The sequence below is a fragment of the Pteronotus mesoamericanus genome, unplaced genomic scaffold (genome assembly GCF_021234165.1).
Source record: "Pteronotus mesoamericanus isolate MK-2021 breed Mesoamerican mustached bat unplaced genomic scaffold, CSHL_Meso_final contig_24, whole genome shotgun sequence".
Classification (NCBI taxonomy): domain Eukaryota; kingdom Metazoa; phylum Chordata; class Mammalia; order Chiroptera; family Mormoopidae; genus Pteronotus; species Pteronotus mesoamericanus.
Genome location: NW_026555100.1, coordinates 16,998,775 through 17,021,300, shown reverse-complemented (window position 1 = coordinate 17,021,300; position 22,526 = coordinate 16,998,775). Strand labels below are relative to the sequence as shown.

General features: G+C 40.1%; 1 protein-coding gene and 1 pseudogene across 1 annotated transcript; one reads left to right on the top strand and one right to left on the bottom strand.

Annotated features, from left to right (window-relative positions):
• Positions 1-853: 853 nt before the first annotated feature.
• MRLN (myoregulin) lies at positions 854-12,884 on the bottom strand. Its single transcript, XM_054572756.1, has 3 exons — positions 12,789-12,884; positions 2,490-2,599; positions 854-1,064 (listed from the first exon to the last, which is right to left on the bottom strand). The coding sequence occupies exon 3, from the start codon at positions 1,042-1,044 to the stop codon at positions 904-906; it is 141 nt and encodes a 46-aa protein (XP_054428731.1). The 5' UTR covers positions 1,045-1,064; positions 2,490-2,599; positions 12,789-12,884; the 3' UTR covers positions 854-903.
• Positions 12,885-16,606: 3,722 nt separating this feature from the next.
• On the top strand, positions 16,607-17,168 carry LOC129069802 (rho-related GTP-binding protein RhoC-like; annotated as a pseudogene).
• The last annotated feature ends 5,358 nt before the right edge of the window (positions 17,169-22,526 follow it).

Here is a 22,526-nt window from a genome sequence, read left to right as displayed (position 1 = left end):
AAGTTGAACCCTGCAGATTGGTTTTTAAACACACTTGTCTTATTATTTACCTTTGGAGGCAACATCATATTGTGGATTCTGAAGGACCAAGATTTGGTCCTAATTATGGTCTCAAGCTAGTTTAATTCTTCCAAGGTTCAGTTTCTTTATCTACAAAACAGGGATAACAAGTATCTACCCCCCAGGATCACTGTGAGCCTTACATTAATGACATACTGCTACCTACATACAGATAAAATGTATTTATAAGAAAATAAGTATAAAATATTAGTATATTGCATGAAAAGATTATCATCATATTTTTAAGCTGTGTGTTAAAAATAAAACCATATAAAATTTCACTTAGGTAAGGATCCTTAAAAAATCAACTTCATTCATATTATACCTACAAATTTTAGTCAATTTACTAAATAACAATCATGTTAAAAATCAGAAAATTTGCCCTGGCTGGTGTGGCTCAGTGTATTGAGCACCAACCTGCGAACCAAAATGTCACAGGTTCAGTTCCCAGTCAGGGCACATGCCTGGGTTGCAGGCTAGGTCCCCAGTTGGGAGCATGCGAGAGGCATCCAATCAGTGTATCTCTCACACATCAATATTTCTCTCCCTCCCTTTCTCCCTTCCTTCCCATCCCCCCAAAATAAATAAATAAATAAATTTTTTTAAATCAGAAAATTTTATGACACGGTAGTGTAGATTTTGGGGGGGAAAATTCTACTTCAATTTATGGGAATGTTTTATAAGCCATAAAGTATTAAACAATATACAATATTGTTTTTTATTGTTATATCCTGTTGGTTTCTAGAATAACTGGAGATGTCATCAAATTAAAATCACTCAACACACTAAACTCTAAATTTTTATCCAGAGGAATTTACTCGTAAAGTAAGGAAAGTCAGCTTCCTAAGAAGTTACAACAACATATATAATAGACAATAAGTCAACAAAGATAACAAACAAAATTTTTAAAAGTCTTCCCACAATTTCATCTTCCAGACTTGTGGGTGTAGTAGTAGAAATTAATATCCAGTTTTTACACGTCATATCCAGAATGTTCCTGCTTCCTAGGGGGAAAAAAAGAGAAGTATGCTCAAATGAACACATAATTCTGATTTTTTTGACTCAGTCTAATATTTGCACTGTAAAGACATAGTGATGAAGAAACATCTTTTAGGCAAGACTCGACATTTTTGTAACCAACCAATAAACTAAGATGTTTTACTCCTTAATGAATTAAAATATTTTTCATACACTCATTGTGGCCACTTTATATCATAATCATAGATTTTCCTATATGCCAAATTTGCCTTTCTTTCTAAAAGAAACAGCTCAACCACTTTGTAAGGTCTATAAATGTCTAATCACTGCTGTATACCAAAACTAATATAATATTGTATGTAATTGAAAAATAACTTTTAAAAGAAAAGAAACCACTCAAGGAACTATTAGAACAACTATTCTCTTTTTGTGTTATCAGTATTTATTAAGTTTTAGGTGCTAAGTCATTTACAATTTTATCTGCTAAATCATTTAAAATCTTATCTGCTAAGTCATTATATTATTTTACAATGGAATCAGTGAAATTACCATTCTTCAACACATACAGTAGGTATTACCAGGAAATGAGGATTTGAAAACATGGAAAGAGGCAGGTAAATTTTTTTTTAAGTTTTAAAAAATTAAACAACAGAAGGTTTTTTTAATTTTCTTGATTTTTCCTTAAGATCCTCTCTCATGTTCTGGTCATTTAATAAGGTATCAGTGAATTTCCTCCACATTTCGGTGTTAATTAAATAGCTTTAAAATAGCTAGAATTTTAAAAAGTATAATGGAATTTATAAAAGTATTTATTTGAAGTTGGTTTGGCATACAGTTGGAACATTTTATCAAATGTCCACCAGGTAGAAAGTTTAGAACCATTTTTAACTCCTTTTTCAGTAATGCAAGGTCAAATAATTAATTTTCCAATGCTTACATCAAAGTGCCTTAGATACACTCAACTTAAAAAGAATATCAGTATGTTTAAAAAGTGGCAAGATTGGGGTAGTGCTATTTTCAGTCAAAACCCAAAAAGGCACGTTGAGTTTTAAGAGAGGAGAAAGAGATGGGGAGATATATATGATTTATGCAAGTGTAATTTTCTCCCACGTACAGTAATCTTGATTAATTTCTGTAATAACCAGACTCATTCCTAAAGGAAGGACTCATGCCCCAAATTACACACCAAACTCTAGCTACGAAAACACCTAGAGTACCCATTACATACAACAATTCTTTTTGCCTATGTTACAGAAAAGAGGGGTAAGAATTATACATGGGATTACAAAATGACTTTCTCTCGTGTAAACTCTGCCTCCAAATGGTCTTTCCTTTGTATCCTGAGGGCACCTTCAGTTTTCTTCAAGGACAGTAAGAGAGAGGCTCAAATAGGAAATGAAGGAAAGACTAGGCAATTGGTAAGGATTGAAGAGCAGAAACCCATTTCTTACCTGACTTAATCCCAGGTTGTGGCAGATGACGCTGCTCTTTGGTTTTCTCTGTCTGCTCTTGCTAGAACAAAGTACATTCAGCACAGGTTGTCTCTTAGCAACTTTTGTTCCTGGGTCAAAGCACATTAAGAGGTTTTATTGGATAGTGAGGTAGTGTATAAAGTTGGGGGCCAGGAAGCCTGCATAGAGAAACTCTAAAGTTACTCTCAGAGAAGTCTGGCAGGAGACGTTGAAGAGTTGACTTTGGAAAATACGACACTTTAATTTCATTTTATCACAAATTTGTACAACTGAAAACTATACCTTTAACAGAAGAGCGAAACTGAATTCTAGGATTTTCTTGGCAGGGCAAACATTCACGACACTTTTTAAAACAGCAATTCTTCAGGGTGGGAGGATAGGAGAAATATTCAGTGAACATACTTGTAACCAGTATATAAATAAGTCCTGGAAGTATAATATATAGTACAATGACTATAGACCAAAAAAAAAAAAAAACCCCAACTATTATAAACATTAAACTAGTTAAGAAACTAGATTTTAGTTGTTCCCAGCTCTAGAAGAAATGATAATTACATGATCCGATAGAGGTGTTAGGCAACATTTGCATGGCAGTCATATTATAATATAAATGGACCATGTCAATGTCATATGCCTTAAACATACACAGTGTGGCATGTTAAATATAACTCAATAAAAATTCCCTAAAAATTATTTTAAATATATTTGCTTCAATGTCTACCATAACAACAAACAAATAAAACTTCTCTGTCTACATAAGAGTCTGTAACTCATGAAATTGTATGTCTGTTATAAATTCTGTAAGTTTTAAGATTTTTATCACTTTTATGAACAAATTAGAAAATGGAGGAGTGAATTTATTATAAGAGACCAGGCTTAAAATTCAGTCACAAAAGGAAGATCTTTTTATCCAATAAAATGATGATTATTTTAACTGTGAAATAATAGAAGCATTACTTAGAAAATTGTTAAAACATTTAAAGATGATTAAAACCAATACCTATGACCACCTGTTACAATCTTAGGGATATACCCTGAGGAAATGCATGAATATCCACACCCAGGACACATATCCAAGCACTATCTGTAATATTTTCAACCCAAATACTCTTTAGTAGATAGACAATTGATAAATAGTTAGATAATAGATATATTCATATAATGGATTTTTTTTACAGTAATGAAAATTAAGCTACAGCTTCACACAAAAACAGAGCTGATTTTTATAAGCATAGTATTAAATTTTTTAAAAACAAGGTATAAAAGAAAACACATAGTGTATATATACACTCATGTAAAGTAGAGAAACAGTTAAAACTATATGGTTTAAGAAACAAACTAATAAATACATAGAACAAAGTGATGAGGAGTGTGGGGAGATGGGCAGAATAGAGGAAGGGAATTAAAAAGTACAAACTTCCGCCCTGGCCAGGTTGCTTAGTTGGTTGGAATATGCACCAAAAGGAGGCTGTGGGTTTGATCCCCAGTTGGGCCGTGTACAGAAAGCCATTGATCTCTCTCTCTCTCTCTCTCTCTCATTTCTATCTCTATCTCTCTATCTCTCTCTCAAATCAGTAAAAATATCCTCGAGTGAAAATTAAGGGGGAAAAAAGTACAAACTTCCAGTTATAAAATATGTTATAAGGAAAGTGCATAAGGAATATAGTCATTATTGTAATAACTGAGAACAGTAACTGACGGTTACTAGATTTATTGTGATTACTTCATAAGGTACATGAAGGCTGAATCACACCTGAAACATACTATTGTATGTGAACTATTAAACTTTAACTAAAAAAGTACACAGTTTAGTGGTATATGTACTGGTAGCAACATACCAAGAAAAGCAAGGCATTGGCTACCATAAATTTGGGATGGTGGTGACTTTAGAGAAAGTAAGGGAAGGGGGAGGTAGAGATGGGGAGCTTCCAGCAATGTTTCATTTCTTGTCCTGGATGTGGTTACACTGACAATCACTTCTTAACTACTTATTAAACTGTAAATAGAAGTTCTATGTGTCATTCTGTCTGTATGTTAAACTTCACAATTGAAATATTTACAAAAGGAAACAAATACCTACAAATGTGAAAGGTGGTTATAATGATCAAGTTTGGGTGATTTTTTTTTTTTTTGGTTTTTCCATTTCTCCTATTTTTATTTGAAAGAGTGTTACTTATATAAATTTAGAAAACTAAAGAAAGTAGTCCTGTAACCAGTCTTCTTCCTCCCCATATATTTAGGAGTAATGGATACTGATTTTATTTTTGTCAAAACAATCATTTAACAAATTATTATAACCTGGTCTTTTGTAATAAATTTACTCTTTTGCTAAAGAACGTGTTCTTGTCTCATTCAAAGTGCTCATGAGAAACAGGAATGTGCATGAGTCCTGTTTGGTTCTTCCCATTGATGTTAGATCCTCCCACTGATGGTAGATCTAAGTCATTGGAGGGGCACAGGATGGTATCATCACAAGATTACAAACACACTCAGATTCTACTGTTAAAATTATGAGTATCACAGTACTTTGATTTACATTAGCTAGAAGCTCAGTAATCAAGTGTTTTTTATTTGGGAATGCAGGGACATCCTTTTGGGGGGGGAATTATTTAACAGCAGCAATTTTTAAGGAAACCATGCACCAAAAATATAAATAAACCATGCACCAAAAATATAAATAAATTTCAAATGAGTTTTGGAAGTATGGTAGAACATATATAGTGTGATTATCTCAAGACCATGGTCTTATCTTGAATGTAGTAATCAAAAACCATAGCTAAAATAATGCTACCTCCAATTTCTGTAATAAGACATCATAGGTTTTTTTGGCCTAAATATATTTCATGTTGAAATTTTAGATGATTGAAAATAATTTCCCCTCCCATTTGTATGCTTCTACTTACCTTCCCCCACTATTTCCAGAAGATACTGGGAATCAATTTATTATTTTATAGAATGTTGTGCTAGAAATAGAATGAATATTCTCTTACCAACTTTTTTAAACTTCTCTTTATTTTTTCTTTTGTATCCATCAAGATTCCAAATGATCTAATTCAAACTGATCTATTCATTGTATATTGAATGGTTGAACAGTGGTATCCCACAAAGTAAGTTAAACAGAGAGTAGGAGTAACCCTTGGTCTCTGGGAGTTGAATTTCATTGAATCTTCTGTTCTTCAACCTGACATCAGCTTGTAGCCTCTTTTTTTTTTAAGATTTTATTTATTTATTTTTAGAGAGAGGAGGAGGAAGGAAGAAATAGGGGGACAGAAACATCATCAACAATGATGTGTGAGAGAAACATTAATCAGTTGCCTCTCACATGTGCCCCAGCCGGGGACCCAGCCGACATGGGCCCTGACTAGGAATCGAACCAGTGACCTTTGCTTTGTGGAACCATGCTCAACAAACTGAGCCACACCAGTCAGGGTAGCTTGTAGGCTCTTGATTAAGACCTTTACAAACATGTTTTTATTTTAAAAAACAGGGTTTCTCAGATCAACTCCATCTCCTGACACCATAAAAGGAGCGCATTTAGCAAATGGCTTAGTGCCCTGGCAAAAACAGGACAAAGCGAAACAAACTAAAAGAAAAAAACCCCTCTATTATATAAAATTATTCCTACTAAGTATTTCTACTAAGACATCACCCTTTTCTTAATTTCTCTCAACTTCTACTGTTGCCTTTTATGTCTTAGGTGTGGATTCTTGGTTCAGACAAAAGTATAAAGTCTCTTTCAATCAAAAGAAAAATACTTTTTATTGGATTCAAATTTACAGTCTTAAACACGAGTCACATTTCAAAAAATATTTTCTTTTTTGACAAGAATGTGCTAATCCTACTTCTTGTTTCCATCAATATCTAATGGTCAGGATAATATTGACAGAAGTTCCCTTGAGACACATGTTAAAAAATGAGACATAATTGAAATCTGTCCATTTTTGCTTAATAGGTCACTTATGTAAAGTATAATAATGACCCTTTAGTGAGGGTCAAGTATGTGCCAGGCCGCATTATACGCTATCAGGATAGGGAGCAGCTGCCCAGGCTACTCAGCATTCTGTGTTGGAGCCTAGATACTGCTGACCTGGGACTCTGGTCCCCAAATCCTCAACTACATGAATTTATTCATGTTTTCTCATAAAAAGTCACATTTGAAAAGATCTGTATTAAGATGGATACTGTTCTGAAATGAAAATATCCATGTGCAATTATCAATGGTTGTTCTTTTTCTTTGGTGCTGGCTCCTTTCTGCAAAAGTGAACTGCTGGCTGAACAGCAGGATGGACAGCCTTGCTCTTCCTCCCCGGCCTGGAGACCCTGAGTTTGCCAGAATATCTTTACAACAGCAGCTGTTAAATTATTCACATCAAAACAATCTGCTCTTTGTAAATGGAACCTTCACAAACCACCACTAGGAGGTTATTCTCTAGCAACCAGATTAGCTGGAAGTACAGTTTTTAAATCTATTTTTTATTAGCTTTTACTACCTGCGGTTTTATTCTTGTTTATTATTAGTTCATTATCTATCCACTGATCAACATATGACCGACAAGTTTCTCCCCTCAATCTCAACATTAGCTGGACAGAGAAATAACAAGAGTGCTTTTAGGACATCGTGGTTGAGAGATGGGTCTGGATTTAGAGTAATGGGGTTTGACTCAAATCTGTCACTTGCCACGAGAACCTGGACAAGTTACATTAATCTCTGTGCATCAGCATGTCTGTAAAATGGGGTCATGATAATAGTACCTACTTCTTAGGGTAGTGTGAGAATTAAATGAGCTAATACTTGCACGTAGCAAGTAAACGTTTAAGAAGAGATGGTGACTATTATTACGAATTGTCATTTGGCATATTACCTCCTGGATGGTACCCTTTGAAAGAATCGTTCTTTCCAGGTTCTTTTTTAGCACCCAAACATGCAAAACTGTCACATGCCTACTTTTCTTTTGAAACCCACTGTTACCTCCTCTGTGATCCATCCTGACTTTCTCAGATAGAATTTAGTGCTCACTTGTCTGTAATGTATTGCAGCTCACTACACTGCGGTGTGGTTGTTTGCAGGGACCACGTCCTAGGTAGTTGCTGTCTTTCTAGAAAGTGGAGATGGCCTTACCCATCCTGGATCCCAGTGCCTCATAATAACTGCATGTGCAGTAGAAGCTTTCTTGGAAGGCTGAAAGTTCATTTTTTTCCAAATGACAATTACAACAAGAAAAATATATAGAGCAGTGGGCAAAAGGAGGATTATAGTTGTGAGTACACAAAAGAATTTATTCTTGTATTATATATTTACTCATTTATTTATTTTTGTATTATTCACTTGTCTTATTTGTCTTCTTATTGTTATAATTTTGTATCCTTACTTATGATTTACCCTTCGGGTAATAATGGCTGGTAACTTAACCTACTTTTGTCCACCCCTGTATATTATGTCTACTTTTCCCAGCAAATATCTTAAAACTAAAATCCCAAAGTTGAGTGCTTTTAATTCGTCTACATATGGAAAATGTCTCTTGCCCATAAAAGTTATGTTCAATAAAATTATCTTATAGAAACTTCAGAAATCATATGGTAATTTTGTCTTGTTAATGTTTTCACTCCTGGTTTATCTTTTTTTTTTCTTTTCCTTGTAATTAAGAAAACAAGTCAAGCCGTGGGAAGACAGCAAAAGTGTGGCACCAGCCCTACAGGTTTCGGGGTAGGAGTGTCCTGCAGGGACGGTCACCATTTCTACGACATATTGGAGATTTGTCCCCTTGACTCCAGAAATGGACAGTGGTCCAGCAGGGCAGGAGACGTAAAGTCCTGAACTCTGAGTTATGCCCAAGTTAAATGAAAAGCCAGGCATATAGAATGGTAAGTGGATTTTTGTATATCCTGTAAATTTCTAAAGTTTGAGTTAAAGTTGCATGTTCTGAAATAATTGAGGCTCCATTTGATTCTCCCAAAGGTGAGTTATATGAGAAAGGAAATTTAATGCACACCTGAGGAATTAATTCATCAATCATATGAGCCTTGTATGAGAGAAAGCTTGAATGAGAATCATAATAAACAGCACATGGCTTTATATTTAAATGATTGCAGGCATGATTGGGGGACCTGGTTCCCTGATTAAAATATGATGTCAAGGAAATTTTTCTCCCTCCAGCTAAGAAAAACAACAGTAGAGAAAGGTCTCAACTATTACAGAAATGTTGGCACTGGAAAAGATATTTGAGATTTTGTAAATGTCTCACTTGACAAATGGGACCCAGAGAAGTATATCAACTTGTCTGAGGTCACACAGTTGCTTTTCTTCAGAGCTACTATCATAAATACCTCAGCAATTTTTCAAAATTGCTGATAAATCGGATCCTGTGTTTCATAAGATATGGCTATTTGGAGATCTTCTACCATCATCACCTCCCAGCTTCTTTGATTCAAGCCAAGGTAAGACAGGAGAGTCTCGAATAAAGGAGGTCACAAGTGAACACCAGAAAACTTGGCCAGGCAGACTCACAAGACACAGAGCTTGACAAAGTGGACTTCAGCTGAAAAGAAACATCTATGCTCTGTCACATATGGTTGGTGGAGTGGGGATAGAACATAGATCTGGGGGCAAAATGGAGCTGGTTTTAGATCCTGGTTCTGACTGGTATTAGCTCTGCGGCCTGTGCCTAGGCCCTTAACACCACCTGCTACCTCATCTGGAGAACCAAGATAATACCTGCCTTAAAAGGATGTGGAAATTGTATTCATTACTACAGTTAAGAAGGCCTACATGTGCTTTGATTTTAATCTCATAAAACCTTATGAGGTGAGTTACTACACTTCTATTTCCTTAGTTGAAAAGATGGGCCTGTACACGCTTTGATTTTAATCTATAAAACCTTATGAGGTAAGTTACTAGCACTCCTATTTCCTTGTAGCATAAGTAACGTTATTCAAGATCACACACCAGGGATGACCAGAGATTGGAAGAGAGGTCTGTTTAGCTCCAAAGCATTAGCCACTGCACTGTCTCAGGACTGGACAAAGGTAACACAAGAGCCCAGCAAGCTGCCTGACGCTGGATAAAATAGCGATCGGTACGATGAAGCAGAAAGATGGCCACTTCCCTGCAGCCCAAGTACAGTTCAGAGAAGTGAATGACCAGAAGGATGAGAGGAAAACCTGCTCCTCCAGAGGGGCAGGGCGTCCCTGACGTCTGTGGAACTGCTCAGCGTCTTTTCTTTTCAACTCTTCCTCTCAGACTTGCTTTCTGCGTCAACACCCGTCCAGGCTGAGCCTTCCAAAGCCATCTACAACCATGCCTCAAATGTTTTAAATAAATATTTTGGCTCTAAAATGAACTATTTTTCTACACAGGAACAAACATCTCCTCTTAATCATTTACTCCCGAGACTCCTGAAGGCTGAGATTTCCTGCTACCACACTCCTACCCCAAATAGGAGATTGGACATTGCCCCTAAGAAAAACTTAATTACTCAGTTACAAGGACTTAACATGAAGAAATATTCTAGAACCAAGATAATCAAATTGTGTTCAACCTTCTCCCTGCCAAGTTCCCCACCCCTCCCTATGAATGACAGCTGTAGTGTCCTCTCACAAGGCCTGACGGATTGCAAAGAGCACTGGCTGGGTTCCTGTCCTGTCAGGCTTCAAAAGGAAGCCCCAACACACAGCAGTGCCATCCAAACCTCCTTCTTTTTTGCAATAGGAGTGGGACTGACGGTGTTTGTTTTTTATCTGCAGAACTCATACATCCAAACAAGGTTCATCACAGGTTTGGGGTTGGTGAGTGGAGGAGAGTAGAAAATTTCTGGACCAGGTTCAGTTCTAAAAAAGCAAAGTCTTTTCAAATTTCTTCTTAGACTGCAACACACACCCCTCTGCACAAACTCATTGGTGGTGACTTTTTATCCACTGAGGCACAGATGTGATATCTGAAACCAGCTAAATGTTATTTGGAGTCAAGTTTAGCTGAGAAGACAGATGGCTGGGTTGGAGAACACAATTTCCAGTTAAATAAAAGCCTGTGACCTCCTTTTAAGCAGAATTGTTTTTTTCCAGCACTTAGCACAGGGATTGGAATAAAATAGGTACTCAGTAAAAAAAAAAATGTGGGGTGGGGGAAGGTGAGCTGTGATTTTAAGGTGCTGTTCCTCCATCCTCACAGGCTCATTACTTAGGAGGTGAACCCAAGAAGGAGCCCTGTAAATCAATGAATCATTTTCCAAGAATGTACAGCCTTCCAAGGGGAATCGGCTTGTTTTAGCTGAGTTTGGGGTGTGAAGGCTGGATGGACTTCTACTGTATCATAATGCAGTTTCCTGTCTATACTTCTCATATATCATGAACAAGTCTACCCTGATTCATATCATGGAACATCTTCTACATTAGAGCTTATTGACCTCTTGTTAATTCAGTACTGTGTCTTGCAGACACTAATTACACTTAGACACTTAGAATTACATGAACGTTCGCAGAATGAAAGCTTATACTTATAGAGGGAAACAAAAATCTCACCCTATCTCCTGCGTTACAGGGTGACTGACACTTTGGGAAGCAGGTGTTGTCTGAGACAATCCTTTCGGTCTCCTCCAGACATAGAATCGAAATCTAGGCAGCCAACCAGTCCTTTGTAACCATAACCAAAAGGGAACATTTAGAATGCTGATTATAGCAGAGCAGGTGAGTTTGCTAAACAACACCTTCTGCTTTGACATCGCTTTGCGAGGTTCCCCGCCATTGCTGATCTTAGCTGTAGCCTCGTGTTCTGAACGGCTAACCGTACACCGCCCTTCCATGCTCCCATCCTCGCCATTCACAATGCCTGCACCATCCAGGGGGTCAAGTTATTAAAAGCAGCAGAAACCAATTATTATCTCAACAGCTTAGATTAATGTTCCCCATCAAATACCACAGTGAAGGCTCCAGGAAGGGTCTGGCACAAATAACGCCCCTTTTTATTACAAAATCTTTTATTACAAAATCATAAGCATGTGATTCTGTAACATAACGATTGCACACTCAAGCACGCCAGAGGACATTTGAGGTGAAATGTTCAAATTAAAACTATAAACTATCACACTCATATTATTACCTTACCAACCTCACTCAGGCAGGCCTTACTTCTGCCAGACCTTGTAGGTTTCAATTTGAAAACAAATGAGAGATGATTGAGAAGATTCAGGTGCTAGATTTATTGGGGTGATCACTTCATAAGTTATATAAATGTCTAATCATGGGGTGGTACACTTGAAACTAATATAATATTGTATATTAACTGTAATTTTAAAATAAAATTTAAAAATAAAGACGATTCAGGAAAAATTGAAATAAGGGATTTCCTAAATGTTACCACACTTAGCCACTTATATACATTATGGGTAAACCCCACTACCCTGTAAAACAGGTGCTGACTCTCATTTCACAAACAAGGAAACTGAGGCTCAGAGAGGTTGAGTACTTACATAAAGTCACACAATTTGTGAGTGGTCTAAGCCAGGGCTCACTACCAAGTGGGGATCTGCCTCCTTCCAGTTCACTGTAATGCCTCCCTTATACATTTTATCTGGAAGCCCGATGCACATGCTTAAGGACACCGAACGTATGTAAGCAAAAGCAGAAAGCCGTATCAGTGTGGAGTGTCAGGTTCCATCTCTGCTCCCCGGGACCGAGCTGGGCACCGGCCTTTCTGGGCATCAGGGTCCTCCTTTCCAGACAGAAAACACAGTGACCTACTTTGCAGGACTCTCAGAAGCAACCATTACAGAAAGACTTCAAAGACAAAGCCTTTGCTTAAAATGACAAGGAGGCAATGAATCCATGGAACAAGATGAGTACCTCTCTGACCCAAATCTCAAACATGGAAAAATGACAAGACCCAAATCTCCTATCCAACACTCCCGTGCGATACTTTCCATAGTGAAATTTCTCTTTGAAATCACAGAAACCCTCTATTTGGAGAGAAAACATGGGGAGCTGAGAAAATCAAGCGCTGCCACAAGGCTTGTTCAAGTAATTTAGACATCATTAATCCCTTGCTTCTCCTCTGCCTTTAAGCAAGAAAGAAATGGAAAGAACAGAATGCTAATTCATTAATTTACCTAATATCCAGCCTGATACAAACTGGAGAGATGTTGAAATGCAGGAAGGGAAATAGGCTTTATGAATCTAAGTTTTAACTGACTATACTTTCTCTGTATCAGAAACAAATAAGAGTTACATTAAAATTTCCTCCTATGTCAACATTTAAAAATGCCACATTTTTTAAAAACCAAAACTTACTGTTCAGGGGTTCAATAAGCGAAGTCCAGAGTCAAGGAGATGATCTCTCTCTTTTGTGAAAAACACCATATGCTCCTAGATGGATCAGGAGTCACTGGGCTGTTATTAATAACTGGCCTAGAGCTTTATGAAGAAACATGAGCCAGGCCATTACAGGAGGAGGCGAGTAGAAAGGAATTGACAGACACAGGTGGGATAAATTATGACCAAATTATACTTAGGCCCACACAGGAGCTCAAATATCCTATGAGGAGGGCATCAGCCCTTTCACAATCAATAGATCTTATGTCGAACACTCTAAGAGTTCAACAGTCGACTAACAAAAATATTCTTGCTGTTTAACTCTCTTGAAAAATGACACCACACATTTAATGTTATATTATCCTTTGTTCTGAGAAATGCTTTCTTGTGGTATCTGAATATCTTCTCAAATTTATATATTTTTTCCCTTGTTTACATTGACTTCCACCATTTTTAAACTATATGAACAATTGGATTTTCAAGCCCTAGCTGGGTGGCTCAGTTGGTTGGAGCATCATCCCATACACTAAAAGGATGCAGGTTTGATTCCTGGTCAGGTCACCTACATAGGTACATAGGTTGAGGGTTCAATCCCTGGATGGGGCGCACATGGGAAGCAGCCAATCAATGCTTCTCTCTCACATCAATGTTTCTCTCTCTTGCCCCTCTCCTCTCTCTTTCTCTAAGATTTTAAACAATGGATTTTCAAGTATACATTATCAGTATTTTGAGATTTGTTTACTTGTGAGCATATCAGCCTCTCTCCCTTAGGGATCTCAAAGCAATCCTTAGAAGAGAGAGAGAGAGAGAGAGAGAGAGAGAGAGAGAGAGTGTGTGTGTGTGTGTGTGTGTGTGTGTGTGTGTGTGTGTTGAGGGGCCGGGAGGTGGATCTTGGGAACCTGTAGAATTGCCAGAATTGCAGTCCGAAGAATGAAAGTGTAATCCTGACCTCACTACTGGTTTGCAGAGGCTCTCCTCTTCTGAAAAGCTGTATTTCAAAAAGTCCAAGTCCATGCCTCCACTGCCCTCAGCAATTGACATCAAATTGTTCAGACCATTAAGAATGTGTCTTCAGGCCTAAACTATATTAAACACTGGCTCTGTACAAAGTGTTAAAAAAAACAGATGATAAGACAAAAGTTATTGAAGTATATAAAGGTATTAATTGAAGGGGAAAATTCCTTGTGAAATTGCCTCATTCTGAAAATTCCAGCTGCCTGTTGCCATGGCTCAAGCCTCGTAACTGCCCTTTTTTTCAAACTAAATCGTTTTTCAACTAAGTGCTGGGAGTGGGGAGGCTAGAACACCTTATTACAAACCTCAACGGGTGGAGTATTATTCTACTAAGGCAATTTTCAAAAAACAAACAAACAAAACAAAACAAAACAAAGAATAGTAACCAACCTGTTTAATAGATGGATGAAAGTGTATAGAATAAGGAAAAGAATCTAAATTTTTTTTAGTACTCTGATCAGTTCCAAATTTTTGAGTATCCACTGAATACATACATCTTTATAAAATATATGCACATACTATTGTAAATATATTATGTTCATCATATAACACAAATAGAATTTTTTAAAGATAAAATTTAAGAGTAAATAAACATTCTCTTAGTACTACCAGCGGGTCCCTGGGACATGAACACCCCATCTGCAGATGACTGGGGAGCAGTTCAGAACCATAGCTTCACCATTTATTAGCTATTGTGGGTTGAATTTTGTCTCTTGAAAAGATAGTTTCAAGTCTTAACCCCGAGTCTTAACCTGTGAATGTGGCCTTATTTGGGAATGCCATGTGACACAGGAAACAGACACTAGAGTGATGTACCTACCAGCCAAGCCTCCCAGAACTCTCAGGCAGTTCTCAGACTGAGGCCCTCTGATTGGCTTCTTACGTGATGCATAGAATCTCAGAAATTCCAAAGGACTTAAGCATTCTCCTAACATGGCCCTTAACAGATGGGGCAATGGGGCCCAGAGATTCCAGTGTTTGAGTTCCAGCCTGATGTCTTTTGAAACCTCCTTGAGCAGCATAGACGTGACTTCCTTAAGGAACTCAGCCAAGCGGGAGCGGTAAGTAGATGAACTCACTCAACAATTCCTCCAAACCTACCACGCTTGGCTCTGAGCTTGCCAATGCCATTCCTTTTGTCTCGCAAACGTTTCTTCCCCTAGCTCCTCACTGTAAATTTTTTTTCCATTAGTGACTTCTTAGTTGCAACATTGCCTGTCCTGGGAGCGCTTTCCCCACAAGCCAGTCTGGATTCCTTGACCTGCACGTGTCCCCCGTGAAGTGCCCTTTGCTTACCTTTCCTGTAAAGCTTCTTTGCCTCTTCTCCCCAGATGAACATAAGACCTGAGGACCACGTCTAGATCTTAGTTTCCACCCTCTGTCTCATTCCTAACATAAAGCAGCCCCTCCGATGTTGTAGGTATGCACAGAGCACAAGGGAAACACAGGTGGGAAGACTGACTGATGGGGAGGTGATGCCAGGGCCAAGAGAACAGGAGAGGCAGAAATTTGTCAAGGAGCCAGCAGGCAAGGGCATTCAAAGGAAAGCCCCTAACAGGAGCAAAAGGATGTGGGGGGAGGGGAGAAGATACAGGCGGGGTAAGCCGCGCGACCCTTGCATTGCTGGAAGATAAAGAACAAGGCAAAAGTGGCCAGAGATAAAATTGAGATTAAGCAGGAATACATTAAAAACTTGAATATTCTGTTTCACCCCTTGTGAGCAGGGGCTTTAACTCCAACCAGGCTACTTAACCTTTATGCCTGCTTCCTCACCTGGCGACTGAAGATCGTAACAGTCATCCTCACACAGTTATTGCGAGGATTGAGTTACCATACGGGGAGCATTTGAAAGAACAAAAGTAAGAACTATGAAAGTTCTTGCTACTTTTATTACGGTGAAGACTTTATCCTACAGGCAAGATAGGGGCTCCCGTTTCTCTTCTAAGCAGGGACCCGATGCCATGGGCTCTCCTCTAGAAAGGTTTGTGGAGGTGGGGTTAGTGAGCACCTCCTGAGGCCAGAAAAGCAGCTGGAAACCATTTCCTACAACAGCGTGAGAGTGATAAGGACTGAAGGGACTTGTGGTCAGAATGAGAGGACGAGCAGGGTTAAGCAGCATTTAGCAGGTACTACTGGCAAGATTGAGTGTCTGGCTAGAATTGAAGGGGGAGAGGCTGCGAGAAGCTCAGGACGCCACCCAGAAAAGGAGTTTGTGAGCACTTTCTATGTATCAGGCAGAGAGCTAGACTCTTGATGCCAAGACATGTTGCGGAACTGGTCCAGGGCCACAGTGAGTGAGAAAACTGCCACGGAAGACTTGAAACTCTGTCTCTAGATGTGCATTTTATGCACTTTCTAACCCACCCCGCTGCAATCTGAGAAACGGGTCCTTCCTGGAGATAAAATTTCTGCCTTTCCCATCACAACTCTCGGTCCATAAAGAGGACCAACAAGGAAGACTCAGGCACTGAGGGGGTGGGAGGAGGGCTTTTGAACTTCCAGGGCCTTCCGCACCAAAAGTAACAGTTTCCTACCTCAAGCCACCTCACATTGGCAAATTCCTTTTATTCCATTCATTCTGAAATAATACACATTATACAAACTTGAATACTTCACCTCTCGTACCCATTTTTATTGCTGGAAGCAGATCTCACGCATTTATTTCTTAACTTCCCAAAAGTGTTGCAGTCTCACACTACCACTGAGTAAAGGAAATGAAAAACAGAATCTGTGCCCCCGGCCCCGGCCTCACAGCTAAAGGTGGCTGGGAGGGGGCCCCAGCCATGGTTGAGATCCTAAAGAAGCTGGCGATTGAGGTGGAGGGGCCTGGGGGAAGACCTGCTCCCTCGTTGTCTTCAGCGAGGACCAGCTCCAGAGGTCTGCTACAACCGCACTGTGCTTGAGAACTACATTGCAGACACAGAGGTGGACAATAAGCAGTTGCAGCTGGCCCTGGGGACACAGCAGGCCAGGAAGACTGTGATCACCTCCGGCCTCTCTCCTACCCCGACAATGACATCAGCCTGGCCAGCCTGGAAAACGTTCCTGAGAAGTGGACTCCAGAGGTGAAGCAATTCTGCTCCAACACACCTGCCATCCTTATGGGCCAAGCAGGACCTGAGGCAAGACCAGGAGCCCAGGAGAGAGCTGGCCAAGATGAACCAGGAGCCCACTCCGTCTGAGGAAGGCCAGGACATGATGAGCCAGATCAGTGCCCTTGGCTACTTCAAATGTTCAGCCAAGACCAAGGACGGGGCGCGGGGGAGGGGGCGTGTTCAGATGGCCACTTGCGTTGGCCTCCACGTGCACAAGAATAAGCGCCAGAGGGGTTGCCTCATTCTCTGAGATCCCGAAGACCTCCTCTCCTTCCCCGCTGTGCCTGCCTTCACGGGGGTTTAGGAAGACCCCCTTTCCCAAGTCCCAGCCCCCACAGTGCCGGTGGCAGTCCCTCCCCTCTGCCAGCAGGAGAAGGCCTGGGTCCAGGGGTCCTGGGTCCTGTTGGCCCTCCCCAGAGGATCATCGCACGGCAGCACATGACACGCTTCTGGCTCCCAGGAGCGTGCCTGGAGTAGGGGACTTGGAGGGTGTAGCCCGGAGTCCGGGCCCCTGGTGTTTCTGCTCTGGCTATACTTGGTGGGGGTAATGAATAAAAAGGCCACTGGCTTCAACCTGTTTAAAAAAAAAAAAGACATGAAAAACACCCAATGGAATTATGTATTCAAGCTGTTTTTAAAGTATCTTTCCCCCAGTTTTATTTCAAGAAGCTGGTTTGAGGCTTTTTGTTTTTCTTTTTTAAGTAGAACCTGGCTGGATAAATATGTATTGAGTGAAAGAGTTCATGAAGCTAGTAAGAAAACCGAGCAAATCCTCAAACAATAAAATTCAAGAACCAACACATTGCCTTCTCACAAGCTCACAGCCCCTCCAAGTGCCCTCAGAGCAGCGGAAGGAAGTGTTCCTTAAACTCCAGGCTCCAAACTTCCCTCGACAACACGGCTAGAGCGGGGAAGAGCTGTTCCTGTTGTTATTGAGCAGAACGCACAGGGTCCCAGGTGGCTGCAGCGTGGCTTGAGGAAGGGAGACTTGCTTCTTACAGGAAGGTTCTTCCAAATGAAAGTAACCAACGACATGCACCCAAAGAACTGCCCTGCAGTCCTTGATAATATTTATCAGGAAGTTAACTTCCTGTCCGTCATCCAGTATTTTTAAAGAGATGAGACTGGCTTGGGTATGGTGGGGGACAGTAAGGAGGAAGTGACAAAGAGCAGTTATCAAGCTGTTGCACAGTGTCGCTGTCCTATCCGGCTCAATTCTGGCCCAGTTTCAATTTCTGGGCCAGTCCAGGGAAGGCTATGTGACTGATACAGGCAAGTGGTGGAGTGTCCTGCCCAGGTTTCGGGCCTGCCAGACATGTCATCACATTTTCAAGGTGGGAACTTGATAAGAACAAGCACCGAAGTACAGTGCTCCAAATGAAATTATATAAAACTCAGAACAATTCTGAAAGGTAACCTGACATCTTTTAGACACAGCATTCACTCACCACTACTGCCAAGAAAAAGAAATGTCGGTTTTGAAGAATGCGATTGTCTTTTTGTAAAATTGCATTTTCAGAAAGTGAATATGAAAAGAAAAACTTAGAGATATGACAAGCTAACTTGATGTCTATCATCAGAACAATCCTGGAGCCATTAAGCCATGGGATAGAAGAACATAAAATAACAGCTCCTGTATACTGAGGGCTCACCCTGTTCTATGTTCAAAGTTCCTGTAGGAAGTTCATATGTAGAAACACATTTATTCCACACAACGCTATGAGGAGGACGAGAAAGTGGACTCTGTGTGGTTATGCAATTTGCCTGAGGACCTCAGTGTCAGGCCAGTGTCTGAAATTAGGCCCTCGGGCCCAGGTGCCAATCCTCTCGCCCACCCTCTGAAAATATGCATAAGGAGCTAAAACAAAAGCATGTTGTGATGAAGGAATTTTTTTTTTTTTTAGTTTTATTGAACCACTTGGTTTAATAGATAAGATTAAATATGTGACGGTCCTTTCAGAGATGGAATTCAGAGTATCAGAAATGTGCCTTGACACCCATGTGGCCATTTAACATTTAAAGAAAATTACTACTTTTAAAAAATAATAATAAAATAAAATTACTATTCTTGCCAGTGAGATAAGCAAGTTAGAAGCTACTCAAAGGTCTGAAATTGGTCACACGGGCATTAATCACACCTCAGAGCCAGACCCACAGAACACGGACCCCTTGTCCTGCTCCTCACCTTGACTTACGCGCCGTCGTGCTACTCAGCTGGGCAGCCCGCTGTGCACCCTGAGGGCACATGCAGTGTGTGATGAACGGCGGCTACCGAGCAAAGGCCAGCAACTCAAAAAGCACCGAGAAATTCCACAGAGAGACTGAAAATTCAAAATAAAGCCCAATGATTTCCTTGCCCTAATCACATTCTTAAACTCAGGTGTACTAGTGGGAGTCTCACTCCATACTTGTTAAGGTACAGACTGTTTCTTCAGAGGCCTCATACCGATATACCTTCTTTGGGACTCGTGAATTCAATCTAATCCTCCTTTGGTCCCGAAGTTCCCTAAGGTCAACCCAAAACGTAATGACAGCAACATCACATCTCAACTAAAAAATTAGAACCCCAAGGGACAGTTGCAGTCAGTGGCCTTTTCCAAGAGAAAGGGAGGCCTCGAGGACACCAGTCCTATTGTCTGTGGAAATGTGTATGTGGGAACAAACAGAATAAAGGAGAGAACACTCTCCTGTTTAACTCTACCAGGATATCAATCACTCCAATCCAGCTGTCCAGAGTCAACAACTCGTAAACCCATTAACTTAGGCTCAGTTCAGAACAACGGCTCACTGCGTTTCTCATTTGGGAGGGTGGTGGATAGAATACTGCTGCTTTCTTGCAAAAATTAGAATTTTCTGTGGTGGCATCTGCAATACTCTTTCTCAAGACTCCCTTCTTTCCAAAACCTCTTGACCCCCTCCTCTCTTTTTCTGAAAATTTTATTATGGAAATGGTAAACACACAGAAGTAGAGACTAGTATAACAAACTTCCACGTATCTATCACCTAAGGTAGCAAATCAACATAACACTTTCTTATTATTAGCTGGACCTGTGCCAGGAACTGCCCACGCAGGCCTGGCTCCAAATGGGGGTTCAGTTTTCACCTCTCAGCGCTTCCGCCTCCCCGCTTTTGTCTTTCTCATGCACATGTACAACCTCTAGCCATGTCGATCTTCCTTCATTGTGCCAGTGCCCTGTGCTAGGGATTCACAGACTCCAAAGCCTGCAGGAACCACACACTCTGGTGACTCGTGTGCTGGGCTGGGAACACCGTGCTCAAAGGGGTGGGGCCCTGTTGCAACTTTATTCACCTTGTTGCTCAAGAGAAATTAAGAATCTTAATTTTAAAAAATAAAAATCTCCATCTTAAATCACACACTATTTCAAATTTTCATACACTCTATGAGAGGTGATGGATGTGTTCATTAGCGTCATTGTGGTGATCATTTTACAATTATATATGTACCTATATCCGATCATTACTTTGTATATGTTAAACTTACACAATGTTATGTCAATTAGTTCTCAGTAAAGCTGGGAAAGGGAAAAAAGGAAAATAAAACATGTTACCTTTTTTCCACCTTTGTGGCAAAAAACTGTTTTCATGAACACTTCAGGCCAATTTAATGATGGTGAGAAGTACTTAACGCCCAGGCCACTCACCCGTAGCAGACCTGTGCCATGCGTCCCCCCCCTTGGCCCACTTGACTTCACCACTCGTGTGCCTTCCCAGCATTCCTCATCAAACTTGGGGTGCCTTCTCTTGGCTTTGCTGCTTCAGGCTTCCAAGGAAGCCTCATGCACAATTCAGAAGATCCAAATATGAGGGTCATTCTCCCCATGGGCACCTTCCACCAATAGGTGAAGACTTGGTGGATCCAAGCTCAGCATCCCTGTCTTCTGAAGGGATAATTCTGAGTCCCCTTCTAAATTATTCCTTGGGGAGACTCCATGGGACTGAGCTCCAGTTGCCCACAATGCTAAAGGCTCATCAACACAACTTTCACTGGTTTCACCGTCTTCACGTTCTCATTCCGCTTGCTGGAATCGCCTTGCGAAGTAAGCTTCCTGCACCAAGTCCTTGTCTCAGCCTGTTTGCAGGGAACCCAGCCGTCCCTTGGATGGATGCTCTTACTGCCTCCAGGTTTTGTACATGCTGTTCCCTCTGTCCCTGACACTCTTCACCTTATTCCCACCAACCACCTCCTTCAAGATCAACTTCTCTGGAAGTCTTCTCTGACCTCCCCTTTCTTCTAATGCCACGGGGTCCTGCTGCACTGTGCCCACAATGACAACACTGACCACCACGCTTGCAGCTCCAAAAGAGGGAAACGTAGCCTCCTTGCCCCCCGACTAGATGCATTCCCTGTATTGTACACAATGGCTGGCATAACTTGTGTTTTAAAAATATTTGGAGAATGAATGAAATTATATTGGAAACAGTTAAGAAGTTACAATCGAAGCACCCAGCACTCTCCATGAAGTTTAACAGTATGTTCATCAGACCCTACTGTCAGTATGTCCCTTCATTGGGTCCTAATGACCCCATTCTCATTCCTGTTTTGTAGGTGAGGAAACAAGCTCAGGAAACTGCCTCAGACTAGACTTGAACTCACTGGACACTTTCTACTTGGCTCCATTACACCTCAAGGCTTCGTGCACGACATTAAAGTGACTAATAGGCGCAGTGAGTCAGATTCTGAGGTTAATCATTTCCCAATAGTGCTTCCATCCTGGCAAAGCTATTATGTCCAGGGGATGGAGGGTGGGGAGGGGGAGAATGTGGAGAAAAGTTAGTCAACTAGACTTAACTTGAATTTCAGGGGTTGCCTTTTTATAGTCCTTTAGGAACATGTAAAGAGCACAAACCTAAATCCACAAGACTTAAAGCAAGTTTTTTTGTTGCTTTAAACATGAAATATGCTTTTCATCTTTAGAAGTTCTGTTTGGTCTTTTTTATACTTTCCATTTTTCTTATATGCTTGTGCTTCCCTCTGCCTTCTTGAACACATAGAAAATGTTTATAATAGCTATTTTCACCTCATTCGTAATTCTTTCCCCTGTTTCACTCCTGGGCTGGGTTGGACTTTGTTTCTAAAACGAGAAATTTTAAAATCAATTACTAAGACCTTTCTCAAACAATTAGTAATTTTCAAAGTTGCACCGTCATTAGCAGGGTATAGTGTTCAATGTAACATGGAATTAGGGTGATGTGTAGGGAACAGAAAGGTTTAAAGGACAAAATTTAAATTTCTCACGTCAACGTAAGTATCAGACACGAACCATAATTGACCATGCACTGATTCCTTCCTCTATTTCTAAAGTGAATGTTTAAAAAGTTTGGGTATGAATTAGACATTAGGGACTGAATATAATTGCATTTCCAGTTAAAAAAAAATTAAATAGCTTGTATGTTAAAACAGGAACACAGATTTAGTTAAGAATTTTACATAAACACAAAAAAATTTTCTAAACCAACCATTTCAATTTTAGATGTGAACACAAAGCCTCTAAAAGGCATTAAAAGGAAAAAAGGGCACATGCAGCTTAAATTTACCTACTTATTTATGCATTTTGTATAAATCCTGTTTTCTTCAAACTCCACCTGA